The 18,349-nt window shown below is 46.3% G+C and overlaps 1 protein-coding gene across 4 annotated transcripts in view; it reads right to left on the minus strand.

Moving 5' to 3' along the window:
- Positions 1–18,349, minus strand: part of MAP2K7 (mitogen-activated protein kinase kinase 7) — a 52,131-nt gene that overhangs the window by 26,938 nt on the left and 6,844 nt on the right. The window contains exon 2 of one of the 4 annotated variants that reach the window (XM_048832367.2): positions 10,908–10,955. The exons of 2 other annotated variants lie outside the window; for them this stretch is intronic. In XM_048832367.2, the coding sequence (XP_048688324.1) occupies positions 10,908–10,955 (48 nt within the window). Of the gene's footprint in view, positions 1–10,907; positions 10,956–14,705; positions 14,869–18,349 lie in introns of all 4 variants that reach the window. One more of the 4 variants, XM_048832369.2, reaches the window with a different exon arrangement.

Consider the following 18,349-nt stretch of genomic DNA (forward strand, 5'->3'; position numbering starts at 1 on the left):
TTGGTGTCACCGAATCTCTTGATTCAAAACATCTTTGGAAAAAATATCAAAATTGTTGAAAGGTCCCTTTTTACAGTTCAAAATGACTTTCTGGTTCAAAATTTTAGTTAATTTATACTACAAAGATTTAAAAGGCTAAAATCAAAATCAAGCATTTTGAACGGATCGAAACAAAACACTACAATCAACACAAACCAAATTGTTTCCCTTGGATTACTGAACATTTGTGAAAATTTTCCTAATTTTGACTTTTCATCCTGCTTTGGATCATGGAAAAATGCCAAAATCTTGAAAACTCTCACAGGACAAGAAAATCACTTCCTGCCCAGCTCTAGGGCTGAGCACGTTGGATCTGATCCAGCAAAGCCGATGGAGGACCTCAACACCTTGTAGGACTGAACTGCTGGACGACACAACAAATTGTCCTTAAAAGTACATAGATTTTAAGGTCACAAGGGACAAATGTGATCATCTAGTCTGGTTTCCTACATGACACAGGTCTCTTACATGTGTTTACTGTCACAAGATGACTGGTCCCTTTAAGGGGGGGTGAGGCCCAGTGCATCTGGACTGGTACTTGCTGCCCAACTGGGCATAAGGGAAGGCCCAGGGCCTTATAACAGGGCTGTGCAGGAGCCTTTATTCCCTGTAGTGTCTGTAGGCATCTGTCAACACCCACCTGCATTTATAATGCCCAGGTACCTACCTTATGCCCAACTGAGAAGCAGGTATCAGTGCAGGTGCCTTGGAACCGGCCCCCTTTTCAAGGGGCCAGTAGCCCTATGACAGTTGCTAACAAGACACTGATTAGAACAAAGAATGTGTCAGTCTCATTTTGCTTTTCACCATTTAGTCCATGGTCCTTTTGGTGTCTCACAGACAGTGAAACTCGGCCAGTCAGTTTTATGTTGCATTTTTATTTTGTTTTATTTTATTTTCTGATTGGATAGAATCACAAGGCTGCTTTATTTCAGTCAGACATAGGGGAAAGTTTTAGAAGGTTTTCTAGTCCAACTTGCTGTATAAAACAGGCTAGCAAATTTCACCCAGTACAACTGGGTATCAAATCTAAACTTATTTAACACTTTAAGGAAAAAGAAACTCAGGTGAAATCAGCTGTTCGACCTCGGCTGGTAGAGCCAGTTTTTCCCACAAAACACAAATTTAAGACCTAAATTCTCTGAGAGACTTTCCAGGGCCCAAGACTCACACAATCACATAAAGTAGCTAAAAGCTTGGTCCTGCCCCATTGGAATCATTCTGCCAGGGACTTCAAACGGAGACAGGTCTGGGGACGCAATGCTCTGCAGGCAGCTATATTTGCTTGAGGGGGTCTCCACTACCAAATTGTAGGCAAGTATCCAGATCCTAAGCTGGTGTAAACTAGTATCTTTCCACTAGAGTCCATGTGGCCAGATCCCCAGTGGACATAAACTGGCATCTTTCCACTGATGTCAGTGGGTCCAGGTCCCCAGATGGTATTAACTGAAATCTTTCCACTGGAATCAATGAGGCTAGATTCCCAACTGGTGTAAAGCAGTCTCAACCAATTGGAGTCAATGGGGCCAAATCCCCAGCTGGTGTAAAATCAGTGTGTCTCCACTGAAATCAATGGGACCAGATCCCCAGCTGGAGTAAACTGGTGTTGCTCTACTGAAAGCAGTGGGCCAGCTGGTGTATCCTGGCCTAGCTAAACCGGGTACCTCCACTGGAATCAACAGAGCTTTATATAAGTCAAGAATCTGGACCAAAGACTCTTCAGCACTCGAGTCTGATATGTGCTCCCCCTCCATGCACAGCAGTGGGAACTCCGAGGACTCGAGTTCTGCTGTGCAGAGAGGAGAGGCAAATTCTGCCCCAGGGGCTCAATCCTGTCAGCTGCTGAGCCCCTCCTGTGCACTACTAAGTGCCCCCTGCTTCCAATGGCCTCAGCAGGGTCGCAGTCACTCTGCACAATGCAGGATCTGGCCCTAAGAAGGCAAGTTCCATATAAAACATAGCAAAGGCCTCTAGCCACACAAAGGGGCTTTCCAATCCAAGGCTACGAGGACGCACCTGTGCAATGGTTATTAGGGATTCTGGGTGAGACTTTCTGAACTGCCCAAGGAATTCAGGCGCACAGCTTCCACTTACTTTCCAGGGGGTTCACGCTCCTAAATCCCCCTGTGTGAATGGAGCATGGGAGTTCATACTGTATTATCCAAGGTGATTCCTGCACATACACTCGGGATTAAAATGATCACCAAGGGAGGGCTGGAGGGAGCTGCCCTCCATGCCAAGGACCATAGGCTGGGATGTGTCATATAGGGAGCACAAAGTGGGATTCGTTCTGGATCAGAGAGTCACACCCCTAGTGACACGTTCCCTGCAACAGCAGAGGCAAGCAGGGCCGGGTGATGGGGGCTGGGGAAGGAGGAGTGGAAGTCCACACTCCTGCCCATTTAACAAACTCCAGAGTAACTGATGGATAGAAGAGCCACCAGGATGCTCCGATTTAAGAGCAGTTGGACATTTTACTGATTAAGTCACCTGTGTTAAAACAGAGCATGGGCTGCCTACAGGATCTCCAACATTTAGGGACCGTACTGCCACAAGGGGCCACTGTAATCCTCCGGCTGACCACCTGTGTGACACAGGCCAGACAATTTCACCCAGCCACCCTTGTACCCAGCCCGTATCTGGTGGTTGAGCAAAAGCCTATAATTCTGATCTCTGTGACCACAGGTTTTATTACCATCTGCATCTCTTCACGATGTAGTTCAGCATGCAAGACCCCAACCCCAATCCCATCCCCACCCCCCGGTTGCTTCAGCCTCCCCACAATTCGAGATCAGACTCCTCCCACCTGCCCTTCCCCCATTCCATTTCTACAGCACACGCCTTGCTCATGCTCTCCATTCCAGAAGCCTGCATGCTACTCTACTGGTGGGGCATGCAATCTAACAGCTCCCGGGTTTGTCGGATGGAGAACCAACAAGGCAGGGAGGGGAAAACATGCTGCAGGCAGAGGTCAGCCACTCCAGTGTATGCTCGGAGGGGTTAAATTAAAGGGCAATGGGGTTGGGGTGGAAGAGAAAGAAGGCAGAGGGGGAGCAGAGAGGCTGCCAGTGAACATAAAACCAAGGGTGTGAGTAGGACAGGATGGCAGAGAGAAAACCACCATTTAGGCCTGGTCTACACGTAAAACTTATCCTGGAATAGCTGTCTCGGTCAAAGGTGTGAACCCCTCCACACCCCGCGGCAACAGAGCTGCGCTGACAAAGCCTCCAGTATGCATGCAGCCATGTTGAGGGAAGGGAGCTTCTGGCGGCAGAACTAACGTCGGTGGTCCTACAAGAGCAGACAGATTCCTTCTATCCGTGTGCACTGCATCCACACTAGGGGGCTACACCGGCACAGGCTCTGTAGTGTAGACACAGTATGTGACTGATCGCATGGGGGTGTGCAGCTGCAGGCAACTTGTGCTGTTGGGGACTCCCGTGGGCTGGGCTAAGTGCCCAAAGCAGAGGATGGATGCTGCATACTGCTCCAACCAGACTTGGTCTCTGGGTGAGGACGGGCAGCCACGGGAGAAGCCACCTTCCCACAAGTCACTTGAGCATTACGATGATGGCCGAGGTCTTATCTATTTGTCCCAATCCCACTACTTGCACATGCTGGCAAAGCCGTGGTTTGCACCAGTGCAGCATGAACACAGGTCAAACTGTGTCGAAGCCAACCAAGGCTTGCAGCAAGGGGCTTCCACCGGTGGCTGGCATCAGAGCAAATCCCCACCACTGGCAAAGCAGCACAGGGCATGGCCAGGGAGAGTAACAGGATGAAATGTATTCAGGAGGAATTTAGGCTGTTGATGAGAAAAATGGTTGCTGACAGTTTGACCTATTCAGTGTGGAATGGTACCTCCCGTTCCCCCCCCCCCCCCCCAAATCTTTGTTTGGGATATTTGAAACCAGACCGCCCAAAGGGCCCTGTAGGGAACCTGCACTAGGCAAGGGGGAAGTAGGAATTAACCTGATGTCTCACACTAGGGATTCTGAGGCAGTTCCTCAAAGCATTCAGGCTCCTAACATCCAGTGATGGGGCCCGTTCCTTTCCTAGCAGACAGGGAAGACAATTCTTTGTAGGAGGGCACTGGGTGGAAATCCCAAGTTTATGACCCAATTATCAGTGAATTGTGGGGTATATTTTATCACGTCTATTGCAGTATCATCTAGAAGCCCCAGACATGGGCCAGGACTCCACTGTGCCAGGGGCTGTACCCATGCTCTGGCGGGGTTTAGACTAGGATTTCCAAAGGAGCGAAGTGGCCAAATGCCACTGAAATTCAATGAAAGTTGGGTACCTATTTCCTTTAGGAACTTTCAAAACCCCAGCCTTCACCGCTGCCTGCTCTGCAGGTACAACCAGACAGACAGACGAGTGCTGGGAGACGCCCCCACTGCTCTCAGGGGAACAAAAATCAGTCTGCTTTTGAAACAAACATCAGGGGCTAAAGGTTTTTCAAAGGTGATTTTAGTGCACAAAGGGAGGTGGGTGCTCAGCTTTTTGTGAAAAAAAAACAACTCAGGCCCTTTTAAGGTGACGCAGGTTGCTTTCCCCTTTCTCCCAAATGGAGTCACGCAAAATCAACAACCACTTTGGAAGATCTTGGCCAGGATCCCTCCCTACTGGATTGGAACGGAGAGGGCGATGATGGTCTATTCGCAACCCACCTGCATTGCTACTATTCTAGAGTCAGATGCTCTCCTGGTCCACTTTGTCAGTGATCTGGTTCCAGCCCTGGATGATCTGCCATGACTTTCCTTAGAAATCGGGCAGTTTCTGAACCCATCACCAAATATCAGAGTTTAAGCACCAGGGAGATATGCTCCATGTGTTGTCTATTTGCTAGCTAGTTTTTAATTAGCTAAAAGATGGATTCTAATTAAAGAACATTGTTGGTACTTCAGACACTCAATGTCAGGGCCCCCATCTAAGGGCTGCTAGGCCTTGAGATCAACACGAAAAGGAAGGAACTGGCAAAAGGAATGAAAGAGAAACACACAGAGGAAAAAAAAAACTGAGGTCAAACAAGGAGTAAAAGGGGACATTAAAAAAAAAATATATACCAGGATGAGGGCACCTCTCTCTGATGGAGTGAAGCTACAGAGTTCTTGTGGGCTACATGGGCCCAGTAATCCCATAAGGACTACAACTGCACCTCGAGAGACATCTCCTAGAAGCAACTGGCACCCTCCAAGCAGGCAGCAGAGGTCTCTGCAGCTACAGAGGTGCCATGAAAGCGACCAGAAGTTCCTACCTGCTTCAAGCAGAGGGAAAAGTGGGGGGTGACTGTGTATTGTGCCCATTGACTTCAGCAATTTCAGGAACATGGCAACAGGCAGAGCTACCTCCCCAGCAGGACTAGTGCAGTCTGTGCACAAATAGAGCCATGCCCGCTGACATGGCTTAACTCCCATGGCAGCTCCTCCCAGGACTGGGTCTCTGGAAAGTCTGATCTGACCTTATATTGCAGATCTGCTCCAGCTGAAGGCATCTGATCATGCGTGAGTCAGTAGGGAGCAGAAAAAATAAACTAACTCTTCTCTCCACTCCTCACCCCACCACTTCTACACTAAGCCCAAACTTATGGCAGCTGAAAGTGTGCACAGAAGGGCTGGTCGGCATGGGGACTTACATCAGCATAGCTCTGTCTCGGGGGTGTGGATGTAGATATGCCAACCTTACCCCAGCTGTAGACACCACTGGGTCGATGGAAGAATTCTTCATAAAACTAGCTACCACCTCTTGGGGAGGTGGATTACCTAAGCCTATGGGAGAACCCCTCCTGTCAGCGTAGGTAGCGTGTACACTGAAGCGCTACAGTGATTTAAGTGTAGACATACCCTAGGTCAGTGTAAAGGGTTAAGCTGCCTTTAGTTATGGGTGCATTATCAATTTAATCTGGAATTCCCAAATCAGTTGCGAAAATCCTCACCTCATGCCCAGATAGCGTGTAAGATATTTGGGCACAGGGACATTTACAAATGCATTAAAAAGCCCATTATGAAGTTGCACAAGAGTCAACTGTACCTTTTTAGGGCTTTTAAACAATTGGGCCTCATATCCAAGGATCACAAAGTGCTTTGCAACAGTTACCCTGGTGAACTAAGGAAATAGCTACTATTTTCCAGGTGGGGAAACTGAAGCACAGGAAAGTGATGTGTCTAAGTCAGTGGCAGGGCTTGGAATAGAATCCAGGAGCTGAGACAGCAGGCCATATACAGAAATCAGTGGCACAGCTGGACACAGAACCCAGGAGTCCTGACTACATATCCCAGCCTGGTCAGATCCTACCACCCCAGTCAGCAAGGATCAGTCCTGAGATCCCAGCTGATTGGGGTGGTCTAGGCTGACCAATCCGGGATATGTACTGTGTGTATTATAAACATTTCTGCAGGACTCTGATAGTCTCTTAGACAAACTGGGCAATGACAAGAGTCACTGTGGGTCTAAACAGGACATATCTTGGCAGCCCTGATATCACCTTGTCTCTCACCATTTTGGAAACTCTTATTTGACGAATCAGAATTTCGGTACCCAATTACGTTCCCCCTCCTGCCAGTCAATCATCTTGCATGAATGACTTCCTGATTAAAGCTTTACGGGAAGTAACTGAGCTGCTCTGAAACAACAAGCCTGCAGCCAGCAAACAAACTTAGGTCAGGTCAGAATTTGGATGGGAGACCTTCAACAGAAGGCCCAGGGTGTGACAGGTGCTCAGTACCAATCCCAAGCCACAGTGTGGGAGTGCTGTGCTGCAGAAGTTGCTATCATTTGAAAACATCCTGACCATTTGTACTCCTTAAAAATCCCCTGGCACTTCCCCTAGAAGGGAGGTTTTGTTTTAACTCTAGTGTCCTAGCAAAATTTCAATTCGAGTACTTGCAGATGGCCTACTTAAAAATCCTCCTCTTGAATTTTCAGCTGGATACAGTAATGTAATTTCTGCCTGCAAACAATTACGCTGTTAAAGAGCCGCAGTGTTCCAACCCAGACGTGGCAGCATTTCAATTCTGAGTGAAGCCATCCAAACACATCCATCACCTGCTTCCCAGAGGGGGCCTGGGAGAGTTAAATGGAGGAACGTTTATGAACCATGTTGAGATCCTTGGATGGAGAGCACTAGAGGAGGGCCAAAACCCCTCTGTCTCTGTTTTCCCTCTTTGTTTATTTCAATTGTAAGCTCTTAGGGGAAAGCACCTTCTCTTCCTCTGTGTTTCTACAGCACACATTGGGCCTTTGGTCTCTGCTGGGGGCCTGCAGGTGCTAGTATAATAAAAATAGGTCAGAATTTCCAAGAAGCCCAATGTAAGTGGGACCCATAGTCCACTGAATTTCAACAGCTGCCTAATTCCCAGCTAAAATAAATAACACTAAAATATTTTGGATTTAAAAGTGAACAGTAAAGCTTTCTAAAGATAGACTCCCCCCACCAAATCAGTGACAACATAAGGCGCAGACATGCTGTCTATAAATCTACCTAAGTGTCTGACTCTGCTGCCCATCCCCCTAGAATCTGGGTGCCCTCCATAGCTCAAAAGCAATAGCAATGGGGAGTCTTTGGAACTTGTTTGCAGAGTCAAAACTGCTCATGTTTCTGATCTGTTTATTTTTAAACATTATTAATTTCTTCTTTTTCTTGGTGGGAGGGTTATGAATGTCATTTTTAATTCATCACCATACAGCTGTTGTTGAAAGTTTAGGTTCTTACAGACCTGCCAAGACCCAAGTCTGGTATTCCCGTGACCACAGTAATCCCTCCAGCAATACCAGGAATTAAACTGTTTCCCTGTCTTAAGGGCACATGATGGCTTTATGTTTTTCCGCAACGGATGTTATGAACTCTGCCCCTGGCAGACTGAAAAGCTTTTCAGTTCCCCCTTTAACTGTGAACATGGTGGGTTTGAGTGTGACCCTCACAGGCACGAAGCACATGGCATTGCTTCCCATGGCAAAAAGCTACATGACAAGTGCATAGAGACTTGGGTTTTAAAGGATCATTTTTGAGCCTCAGTCTTACCACGGTCCAAGGCTCTGGGCATGCTCTTGGAGCGAGGAACTTTCTGATCCCCAGCTCTGGGAGGAGAGTGTGGCCTAATGCTTAGAGCAGGCCACAGGGAGTCAGGATTCTTGAGTTCTATTTCCATTACTAAGGTTTTAATAAAGGCTCATCTACTGGGCTACTGAGCACCCTGGTGGCAGGGGAGCATTCTAAAAAAAAAAAATAAGAGATAGCTGTATAAATAATACAATCAATAGCCACTGGAGAATCTCAAAGCACTTCACAGTGAACACTTATTTACCTAACAAAAGAGGGTAGCCCCACCTCCATTTGAGAGCTGGGAAAAGAAAGGTACAGGGAGGTGAGGGACTTGGCCAATGTCACCCCAGAGGCCAGGAGCGGAGCCAGGAACAGAACCTCGGTGTCTGGATTCCTGGTCTGCCGTCGTAATGGGGGCAAATGGATACCTTCTATACAGATGCTTCGAAAAGACCGTGTCAAAGGTAGGGTGGTCACCAACAGGAGGCTCAGAAATGCTGGCGGGAATCGCCATGGCATCTGAATTTCTGATTACTGCAATGAAACCATGTGTTCATTGCACTGTTTCAGGAGAGGGCAGTTCAATGCAATACGTTCAAGGCTGGGAATCAACAAATATGGTATTCTTTTTCTGGCCTAGAAAAGAGACAATTCAACTTTTTAAATAAAAAGAAATACCATTTCATAGTTCACTGTCTGGGAAATTCTGTAGGGCATAGTCTATCAGCACAGTGTTACAATTTGACATCGATGTGTGGGAGAGATATAAAAGCACAGGAGAAAAAGCTGTCAGATCATTGTACATTTAAACTAAACCTTTCATCCTGAAGGATCCCAGAACACTAGACTAAGCAGCTACAAAACAAACCCAGCATTGGGATTGCTTCACCTGCCACTCTCAGGTGCAGCTGACTCTGGGATCAGCAACACAGCTGCTTAACAGTGCACAGCAAAACAATCCAGTGTTGGGACTGCTTCACAGATGACAGTCAAATGCAGCTGAAACTGGGGTGGAACGCAGGAGCTACTTAACAGTGCACAGAATCTCTAAACAACAGGTTAGGGCAGGAAGTGAAGAAACCTGTTCCCAAATGCAGCTGCAGGGGGAATTTAGGCAGACTGGAGGTAATAAACAAAACTGGCGTCTGGAAACCAGGACTACCCCGCAAATCTCAAAGAGCACAGTGAGATCTTTAATGATCATAAGACGTCACAAACGCCTTTCTGCGTGGTCAAGCGCTAGTGTTCAAATATCCATGAGTCTGGTCCCAAAAATCATGAGACTGGCTTTAAAAAAAAAAAAACTTTTTTTTTTTAAACAAAAATTATTTTATTCAAAATTTTATTTGCTTTCTGATTTATGAGCCTTTAGGATTCATGTTTTTCAGCTTCTCTCTGCAGCCATGAAGGCTGAAAAATTATTTGAAAAAAAGAAAGCGGAGATCCTCATGGAATCACATGACTCCAAGAGCTGAGGCTTTAAAAACACACCCAATATTGTGAGACTCAGGATAAGAGCGTAAGAACTGGGGACACGGCCAGATAGCCATTCATCCAGAAGATGGCCCCTCTAGCAGCACATCACCTGCAGAGAGCACACAGTCTTCAGAACTGACTCAGTGAGAAGAGTACCCCCGAATAAGCCACTAACACCACTTCTTGGGTTGCCCATCCAAGTACTGACCTGGTTTGGCTCGGTTTACCTTAAGAGATACAAAAGACTCTCAGCCCAGGATGGTAAAAATTGGGAAGGGCCACTTCACTCCTCAAAGTTGGACTCTCGGGGAAGCTCTCTGCTCCAGCCAAGGAGATACGGCTGCCCATGCAGCTGGAGAGTCATCTTGTGGTTAAGGCATTAGACTGGGACTCCCTGTCTGATCTGTGAAATGGAGAGAATAACTCTTCCTTTCACACACACTCAGCTACTTAGACTAAATTCTTCAGGGAAGGGACTCTCGCACCTGTGTGTATGTAGCTCCTGACACAGTGTGACCTGGATCTCAGTTGGAAGTCTCCAATACAGACAATCACACTTTAAGATTCCTCCAGAGGTCCCAGGTGGTTCTTCAAATGGGAATGTAGATGTTCTGGGTTTTCTATGTGCAAGACAGATAAAAATACCTCCCACTATTGTGCTAAGCCACGTGGTGGCCATCCACCATATTTAATTCACGGCTGTGCCATCGACACAGTATCTAAGCCTTCCCCAGAAATCCAGGCCCTCGTGGCTATCAAGGAGTGCACAGCACTCGGAGAACAGGGATGTCAGCCCAAATGTCCTGACAAAATTCTAACATGGAAAAATTACAATTTGCCTTCCTAAAATTGCTGCGGTGGTTTCAATTGGACATGGGATTCTTCTTCACTTGCTAGCTTACAATGCTGAGAGCACACTGCTGGTGTGCGCTGGTCAATGGCTGCTGCATTCCAGCCCAGAAGTGGTTGTGTATCAGTGGTGGAGGTGAGGATTGCCTCTCTATAGTCTGGGGTTGTTTAATACTTACCTGCTTCTGGAATGTGCTTTGAGAGCCTCAGATGGCAGGTGCGGTGGTCAAAGCTATTCCAGTGGTGGAGGGACAGGAAAGCATGTGGGCAAGCAGAGCCATGATCCTACGGGAGGCCTTATCTAATGCTGTTCCTAGCTGTAAATGGTCATGTATGCTCGATCAATGGTGGTGGTAACAGGTGGATATGGGAAAGATTGGGGACGGGAGGGGGAGACAGACAGGAGGGAAGTCAGACAGGTGGCATTTCTATGCAGTTGAAGGAAGCGTTAAGTAAATGATGCAGGAAATCCAAGCTGCGATGATAAAAAGTTTGGTACCTGCTCGTTGGGACGGAGCGGGAGCAGGGCTTAGAGTGATCACAATAACTGGATTGGGAAAAGGAAGAAAAAAACAACACGATAAATCACAACAGAAACAATCGAGTCATCAAAAGAAATCAAATCATATTCCGGGCGGGGGGCGAACTGATTCCAGGGTGAGGGATGGAGAATGGGGAGAAACCAACAGATGGTGACAGACAAGGTGAAAAATGGGATGCACCATACAGTGAAGTTCCTGGGAGCCCTGGGCAGCCATTCCCCAAGTGTCTCAAATATGCAGGCAGCAGCTGTTCCCTTCCCATCTCCTTCCACTGCAGCAAATTCTCCGTAGGCCATTCATCCATGCTGGTACCCCAGCCTCCCAGCTAACCTACCTGGGCCATGTCCCTGTTACCTCCCTCCCATTAAGTCAGGCATGTTCTGCCCCATCACAGTGCTTGGGCTGCTTACAATTTGGAGAGGCTCATGTTTCTACCTCCTTCCCAACATAGTCTGCAGGATTAATCCAAGTCCAGAAAGAACCACTGTGATCATCTGTCTGACCCCCTGAACAACAGAGGCCACATTTCACCCACTCAACCCTGCATCTGGTTAAGCTCAACTTCTGGTTAAACCAGGGCAGGATCTTTTAAAAAGACGTGAAATCTTGGAATTATAGACTTCAAGTGACAGAGAACCCACAACAGCCTCTGGTAAATTGTTCCAGTGGTTAATTCCTCTGCACCTTATTCCTAGTCTGAATTTATCTTTCAGCCACTGGATCAAGCAATGCCTTTGTGTGATAGATTAAAGAGCCCTCTACTATCAGAGCTTATCTCCCCACATACAGACCACGATCAAGCCAGCTCCTAACTTTTCTGACGATCTCGGGGAGATTGCGCTCCTTATGTCTCTTCTAGACCCTCTTCCCTATTCTGAATCTTTTCCAATTTTCAACATTCTTTTTGAAGTGTGGACATCAGAACTGGATGCAGTATCTGTTGATGCTCTCACTAATACTGTATACCGAGGTTACACCATCTCCCTACTCCTACTTGATATTCTCCCATTTACAAAACTAAGGAGCGCAACAGCCCTCAGCCACAGCCCCGCACTGATAGCTCACGTTCAGCTGATCATCTCTCATGACCCAGAGTCCTTTTCAGAGACACTCCTTTCCTGGATACAGTCCCCCATACCATTACGATGACCTACATTCTTTGTTCCTAGGTTTATGATCTTCCGCTGTACTAAAAACACATGTTGCTCAAATGAGTCCAGCTCACCAAGCAATCCTGAGTACTCGGTATAACTTACCTGGCCTTATCACTACTCACCATTAAACCAACCCTTGTGTCAGTTGCAAATTTTACCACCACATTTTATCTTCTAGACCACTGACAAATATATTGAATAGTATTGGGCCAGGAACAATTGGGACCAATCGCACTGGGCCAGGAACATTGGGACAATTACTTTTGGAGATCTAGCAATTAACCAGTTTCCAATCTATTTAATACTGGCTGCACTGATTTCATACAGTACCAACATTTTACTTACACAAAGCACAGCAGGGGTATCACAGATTCCAAGGCCAGACAGGACCGTTGTGATCATCTAGTCTGGCCTCCTGTAAAACAGAGGCCTGAGACCTGCCCCAAAATAATTCTTAGAGCAGATCTTTTAGAAAACTGTCCAATCTTGATTTTAAAAATGGGCAGTGATGAAGAATGCAACACCACACTTGGTAAATTGTTCCAATGGTTAGCTACTCTCATTGTGTAAAAATATACACCTTACTTCCAATCTGAATTTGTCTAGCTTCAACTTTGTTCCTGGCTGCTTAAAGTGGTACAGTTGCCTGATAGGATTAAGAGACAGTAGCTCATCACTGAGTTCACCAGGTCTGGAAATTCTGCTTGAGACTCTTTCCCACGGATGTAGGCAGGCGTCTATCAAATCATTCACTATAATTACAACCCCAGAAGGCATACAACAGCCGACTTTTCCACCCCTCCCCCAACCTGAACAGAAGTGGCCACCCCTACCTCACATCACCTTTCACTTCCCAGCTCAGTGAGCATCTTGTAAAAGGAGAATTAAATGAAGTACAGAGAACTGTACAGAATCCAAAACTGGTAGCAGATGCACACATTGGCACAAACACAGCTCTGCTCCGAAGAGCAACTTCACTTACTCCTCAGGCCTGCCTCTGTTTATGTGCTGGAGTCCGATCTGCTGACTGAAATAACTAGAAGACAATTTCCCTGCTTTTTACTCCTCCTAGACCATGGGGAGAGCTGGATTCGCTTTCTTCTTGTCCATCACCAGGATTGTTTAAGTTCCAATCAGTTATGCCTCGACAAACGCACTAAGGGGACAGGAATCACCAAGGGTCACTTGCCTTGTGTATCTGCAGATGATGCCCAAGAAGAAATAGAGCCAGCTTGACTCTCAGAACCCAGGTTTAGTTTCCAGCACTGGAAATTAAGGGAAGGGCACACCCATCTGATTGGGGACCACTGAGACACAATGAACATATGGCCCCTTCCCCCGGGGGCCGTTTGGACAGCCACTTCTCAGTTGTACTCCAAGTGGACGTGAATATGTTTTCAAATAAGAAGTGAATGTCAACAGCTCTTTCAGGTCTCTGCCAAAATCATAGTTCATGGGCAGCAGAAGCCTATGAGGTAGTGGAAACACCCCTCCTTAGCCTCTGATGCTCCCACACAGTGAAACTGACATGCTCATCAGAGTTGCAGCAGAGCAACTATGGCTACTGCTAAATTCCAGCAGCAGCTGTGCTCTCAGTCAGGTTTAAAGCCCCATTCTGCTGGGTGCTGTACTAAGAAAGTAAAAATCATCCCTGCGCCAAGGGGCTTACAGTCCAAGATGCAACAAACACAGCCTTGCCAACCCATTTAACTGCTTTGTAACGTTCCTTCAGGCCCCACTCCTGGAGTCATGGAGTCTCCTCTTTCATTTTTAGAAAAGAAAATAAGTTTGGGGGCAGGGGACTGAAAAACATGACCCCCAACAACTCAAAAAACAGAAGGCAAAAACATCAAATTCATATTTTTTTTCCAAATCTTATGTTTTTTATGTCAATCTCACGACTGGGGGTGGGGCTGGCCTATGATTTTTATGGTAGGTGGTACCACAAACCACAAGCTCAAAAATGTGAATAAGAACAAAGGTTAACATAGGCAGATGTGGACACAGCTGGAAAGCTCTGTCGGTTTGATTTCTTTTATATGTAAATAAGAAATATACAAGAACAAGAGCAAAAATCTCTGCTGGCTTTCTATCTTCTGGTTCCAAGGCCGGAAAGCACCACTATGATCATGTAGTCTGACCTCCTATATAACACAGGCCACAGAACTTCCACAAAATAATTCCTTTTGAAGTAGAACTGATCTTTTAAACAAGCATCCAAACCTGATTTTAAAATTGCCAGTGATGGAGAAATACAAAAAGAAAGAAAATAAATGGAATGAAAGAAAAAAATGCAAAACCAAGCAAGATTAGTTTGACCTAGAGGCCATCCACCCACTAATGGCAGGGATGTCATGGCCAGGCTTGGCTTACAGGAAGAACAAGGAATGAATGGTGATGCTGTACTGCTCCCAGTGTCTGCTAAGATGCTCTGGAATTAAAAAAGGAAAGTGATGGAGAATCCACCACAGCCCTTGATAAACTGTTGCAATGGTTAATTACACTCTCTGTTAAAAAATCTACACCTTATGCATGTTATACCTTTGTCTGCTAGACTGAAGAGCCCATTATAAAATATTTGTTCCCGGTGTCCATACTTACAGACTGTGATCAAGTCATCCCGTAGCTCTATATTTGTTACACTAAACAGATTGAGCTCCTTGAATCTATCAGCTGGCATTTTCCTGTAGGCATCTCCGAATCTCAAGGAGGGATCTGAAGCAAAACAGGATTTGCAGACAAGTTTGGAGGGGATGTCCCATGCCTAGGAGGATCAAAAATGTTTGTGGGAGAAGTGTCCACATCAACCATTTAAGTGCCTCCTTTCATTTCCCTTCCCCCCCCCCCCCCCATTTCTTCACTCACAGCGTCTAGTAACAGACATGCCACTTTCAATCTATTAGAAGGAGTATATCCCCAGGGCAAATTGCTTCAATCATTTCCTTGAACTGTTCATTCTGTGTGTAGTATTACGAGCACAAAAGAAGGTTCTCTGCCATTCGATGGCTGTTATGCCACAATCACCCACTGATCTTCGACCTTGTCCCAGATGGCACACTAAGACCACCTGTGAATGAAGAGAGCAGGGACTTACACCATCATTGTGGCTACGTCTTGACAACAGCAACCTCAAAAAATGCCTTGCTTCAGGATCAAGCTCACCTATGTTTTGTTCATCCATTTCAATAGCAAGAGTTTCATTCAATGGGGCCTTTGATCTTAAAACCAAAGAAACCAATCTTCTAGTCTTTTAGAGATGGGCACAAATCCCTTCTCTCTTGTCGCTCAACAACTCTTGGCAATGTTCACACTTTACTTCAGAAGAATGATCTGATTTTGTTATTTCAGCCCATTTTGATTGCTTGCTTTCTACTCTTTCCATCAACATTAGGCAGGTCCAGTCAGAAAAACTCGTGGTGATGGCTGGAGCGTCCATTTGCAGCACTGATCAGTGGCTTTCACATTTATGACAGAATAAGAACAGCTTGGAACAGTCTTTCAAGAGTAGTAGAGAGAGCTAACTAGCTCATTCGTTTTAAGATGCAGCTTGATGAATTTATGAACAGGATGATATGCTGGGGTTGCTTGCGACAGTAGGAGACTGGACTTCTCAAACCAGGAGGACCCTTCCAATCCTATACTCCCAAACAACCCTCAACCCGAATTCAGCACTGGCGACACAGAAAGTAAGATGAGCTGGCCAGCTTCATACAGAACCACATCAACAGATCCACCTCCCCACAGTTCCTAGAATCTAATAAACCAAAACCCACTAACAGTTCACTCCCATCTCTTCAATATCCCCTGATTCCACCACGAGGCCCACACCCCTTTCAACCCATTCTCCTTTCCCCTGTATGCTTCTTGACAGCTAATTCTCCATTGGTTTCTTAACAGACCTAATAAGACTCTTAATGTCCTCACAGCTTCCCTTTAAAATAGCTCCACTTTTCCTTTACAGAAAGCAATCTGAGCCTGATGTTTCAAAATATCTTCCTCACTGATGTTAGGTTCAGAAAAATACTGCACAGGAAAAATGCTGTCTATAAAAAAAATGAAAAAAACTAAATCACCCAAGAAATTCACTGGGCTGAATTGGTTTTTGTTTTCTGGTTTCTACACCAGAGCACATTTCTCTCTCGTTTACTCAATTTAACCCAACAGCAGAAGGGAATATCCCAGTGGCGAATCTGTTTTAGATTGTGAAGTTACATGGGAGGGGTGGGTCTCTAGTGTGCTCCACCCACCACCTGCAAACTGGTCACAGAATTCAGGCCCTGCGGCTTTAAGAAAGATCTCAGCTGAGGAAGGAGAAATAGAAATCCGAACTCAGCACTGGGTGGTTTAATAAGCCCTTCGATACTGGATTCAGTTAAAATGCAGCAATCTACACATCCTTCCGTTAAGATCTGAGCTTGATCCTATAAGCCTCCCTTTACTGAAGTGTGCAGACCTGCTGTCTTCAATGGGATTACCCACCCGAGTGAAGGCTGCAGGATTAGGCCCAGCAAGTTACTTTTGTTCACCTTCAAGCACAGACCATGCTCCACAGGCATCAAAGCTTAGCTGCCCAACAGGCTGGCTCTGGAAAGACATACCAGCCGCAGCTATAGCAACTAGCCTCCTATTCTGTCCCCCACCACAGTGCATGCAGTTAAATCTATCACTTCTTCAAGAGCTCAAGGCTAGAAGAAAGACAACACAAACAGAGCAACCAAAAAGCCCAGTCACCTCTGGGGGAGTCTCTCATAAGACTGATCAGCATTGTGCAAACTATCCCACGCAACACTGCTCTGAGGGGAGGCAGACATTTCAACAGTCACACACGAGCTGTTCACAACTCTCTCCGATTCGTTTAGCCCGAATATTAAGGTGCGGCTAGGGTCAATGGGGCAACTGTGTACCAAGAGCCCCTCTACAGTCACCATAAGGTTCACCTCACTCTTACCACCGGCTCCCCCACACAGTCCTTTGCTGTGCCACATCTGTCAGAAGATCCTTGGGGCTGGTCCCTAAAGCACTGTGTGTGTTGATGCCATAGTAGATATAGGATGTTCCTCTGAGTCACAGATTCATAAGACCACAAGGGACCATTGAGATCATCAAGCCTGACGTCCTACCTAACGCAGGCCAGAGAATTCCACCCTGTGATTTCTGCACTGAGTCTGCCTCTTGCAAATAAGCTTGTGCACCTTTGTGTAGAAAGACATGTAGTCTTGATCTAAGATACTCTTTCTACTGCCCCAAGAAACCGTCAACCCCACTAACTCTGCAGAGCTATGGAGCACAAGCTGGATTCTCTTTGAACGCTATCTATTTATTATAGGCAGCAAGACCTGGTGGCAGAAAGAACCCAGCTGATTTTCCCACATCTAGTTCGGTGCTCACATGGTCCTTGTACTTGTAATATCCGACAGCAGGACTGGCTGAGAAGGGGGAAAGTCTCTTCTGACTTTAAACTGATCCCATTCAATTTGGATATGGTACAGGGTGAAACAGCTGCAGCATTTCTGCCAGAAGCTATTGGTGCACAGCCTGCACGAGTCACCAGAAGGCAATGCCGATGTTCCAAACATCTCTCAATCCTGGTTTCACAGCATGGAATCTCAGTGATTGCTGTGGACAACATCAGGATCCCGGAGCCTTCTAACTGGAGCGGACAGATTCCCTTAGGTTGTTATTCCCTGGACCCTACTTTCACAGAGTTTAAGGCCAGAAAAGACCAATTCGATCCTCTAGTCTGATCTCTTTGCCTATCACAGGCCATTAAATTCCAACCAGTTACTTCCTGTAATGAACTTGATACCTTGGGTTAGACTAAAGCATTTCAGTCCTCAGGTTGTGTACCATAGGCAGAGAACAGGCAAGACCAAGGTGCCACCAGGAAATGAGGTAAGACATGCCCAGATGATCCCAGCAGGCAATCCACACTCTGTACAGCAGAGAAAGGTGAAAAAAAAACCCAAGACCCCTATCAGAGGACTCAGTTGTGTAGCCTGGTTACAAGACAATGAAGGGGGAAAGAGGGTTTGCCTGCCAGAGGGCAGGAGGAATTCAAGTGGTACATAGAAGCCAGGAGGTGAAACAGAAGATTTAGCTTGATTGATGGGGAGACAACTTCACAACAAGAAGAGCTATTAGATTGCAGAAGGGTCCTGAGGAAAGCAGCAGAAGCCCCAAACTTGGGACATTTAAAACGAAAATGAGTGAAATACCACAAGGAACAATCCTCCACTGGACTCCTT

This window comes from Caretta caretta, chromosome 20 (genome assembly GCF_965140235.1).
Source record: "Caretta caretta isolate rCarCar2 chromosome 20, rCarCar1.hap1, whole genome shotgun sequence".
Taxonomy (NCBI): domain Eukaryota; kingdom Metazoa; phylum Chordata; order Testudines; family Cheloniidae; genus Caretta; species Caretta caretta.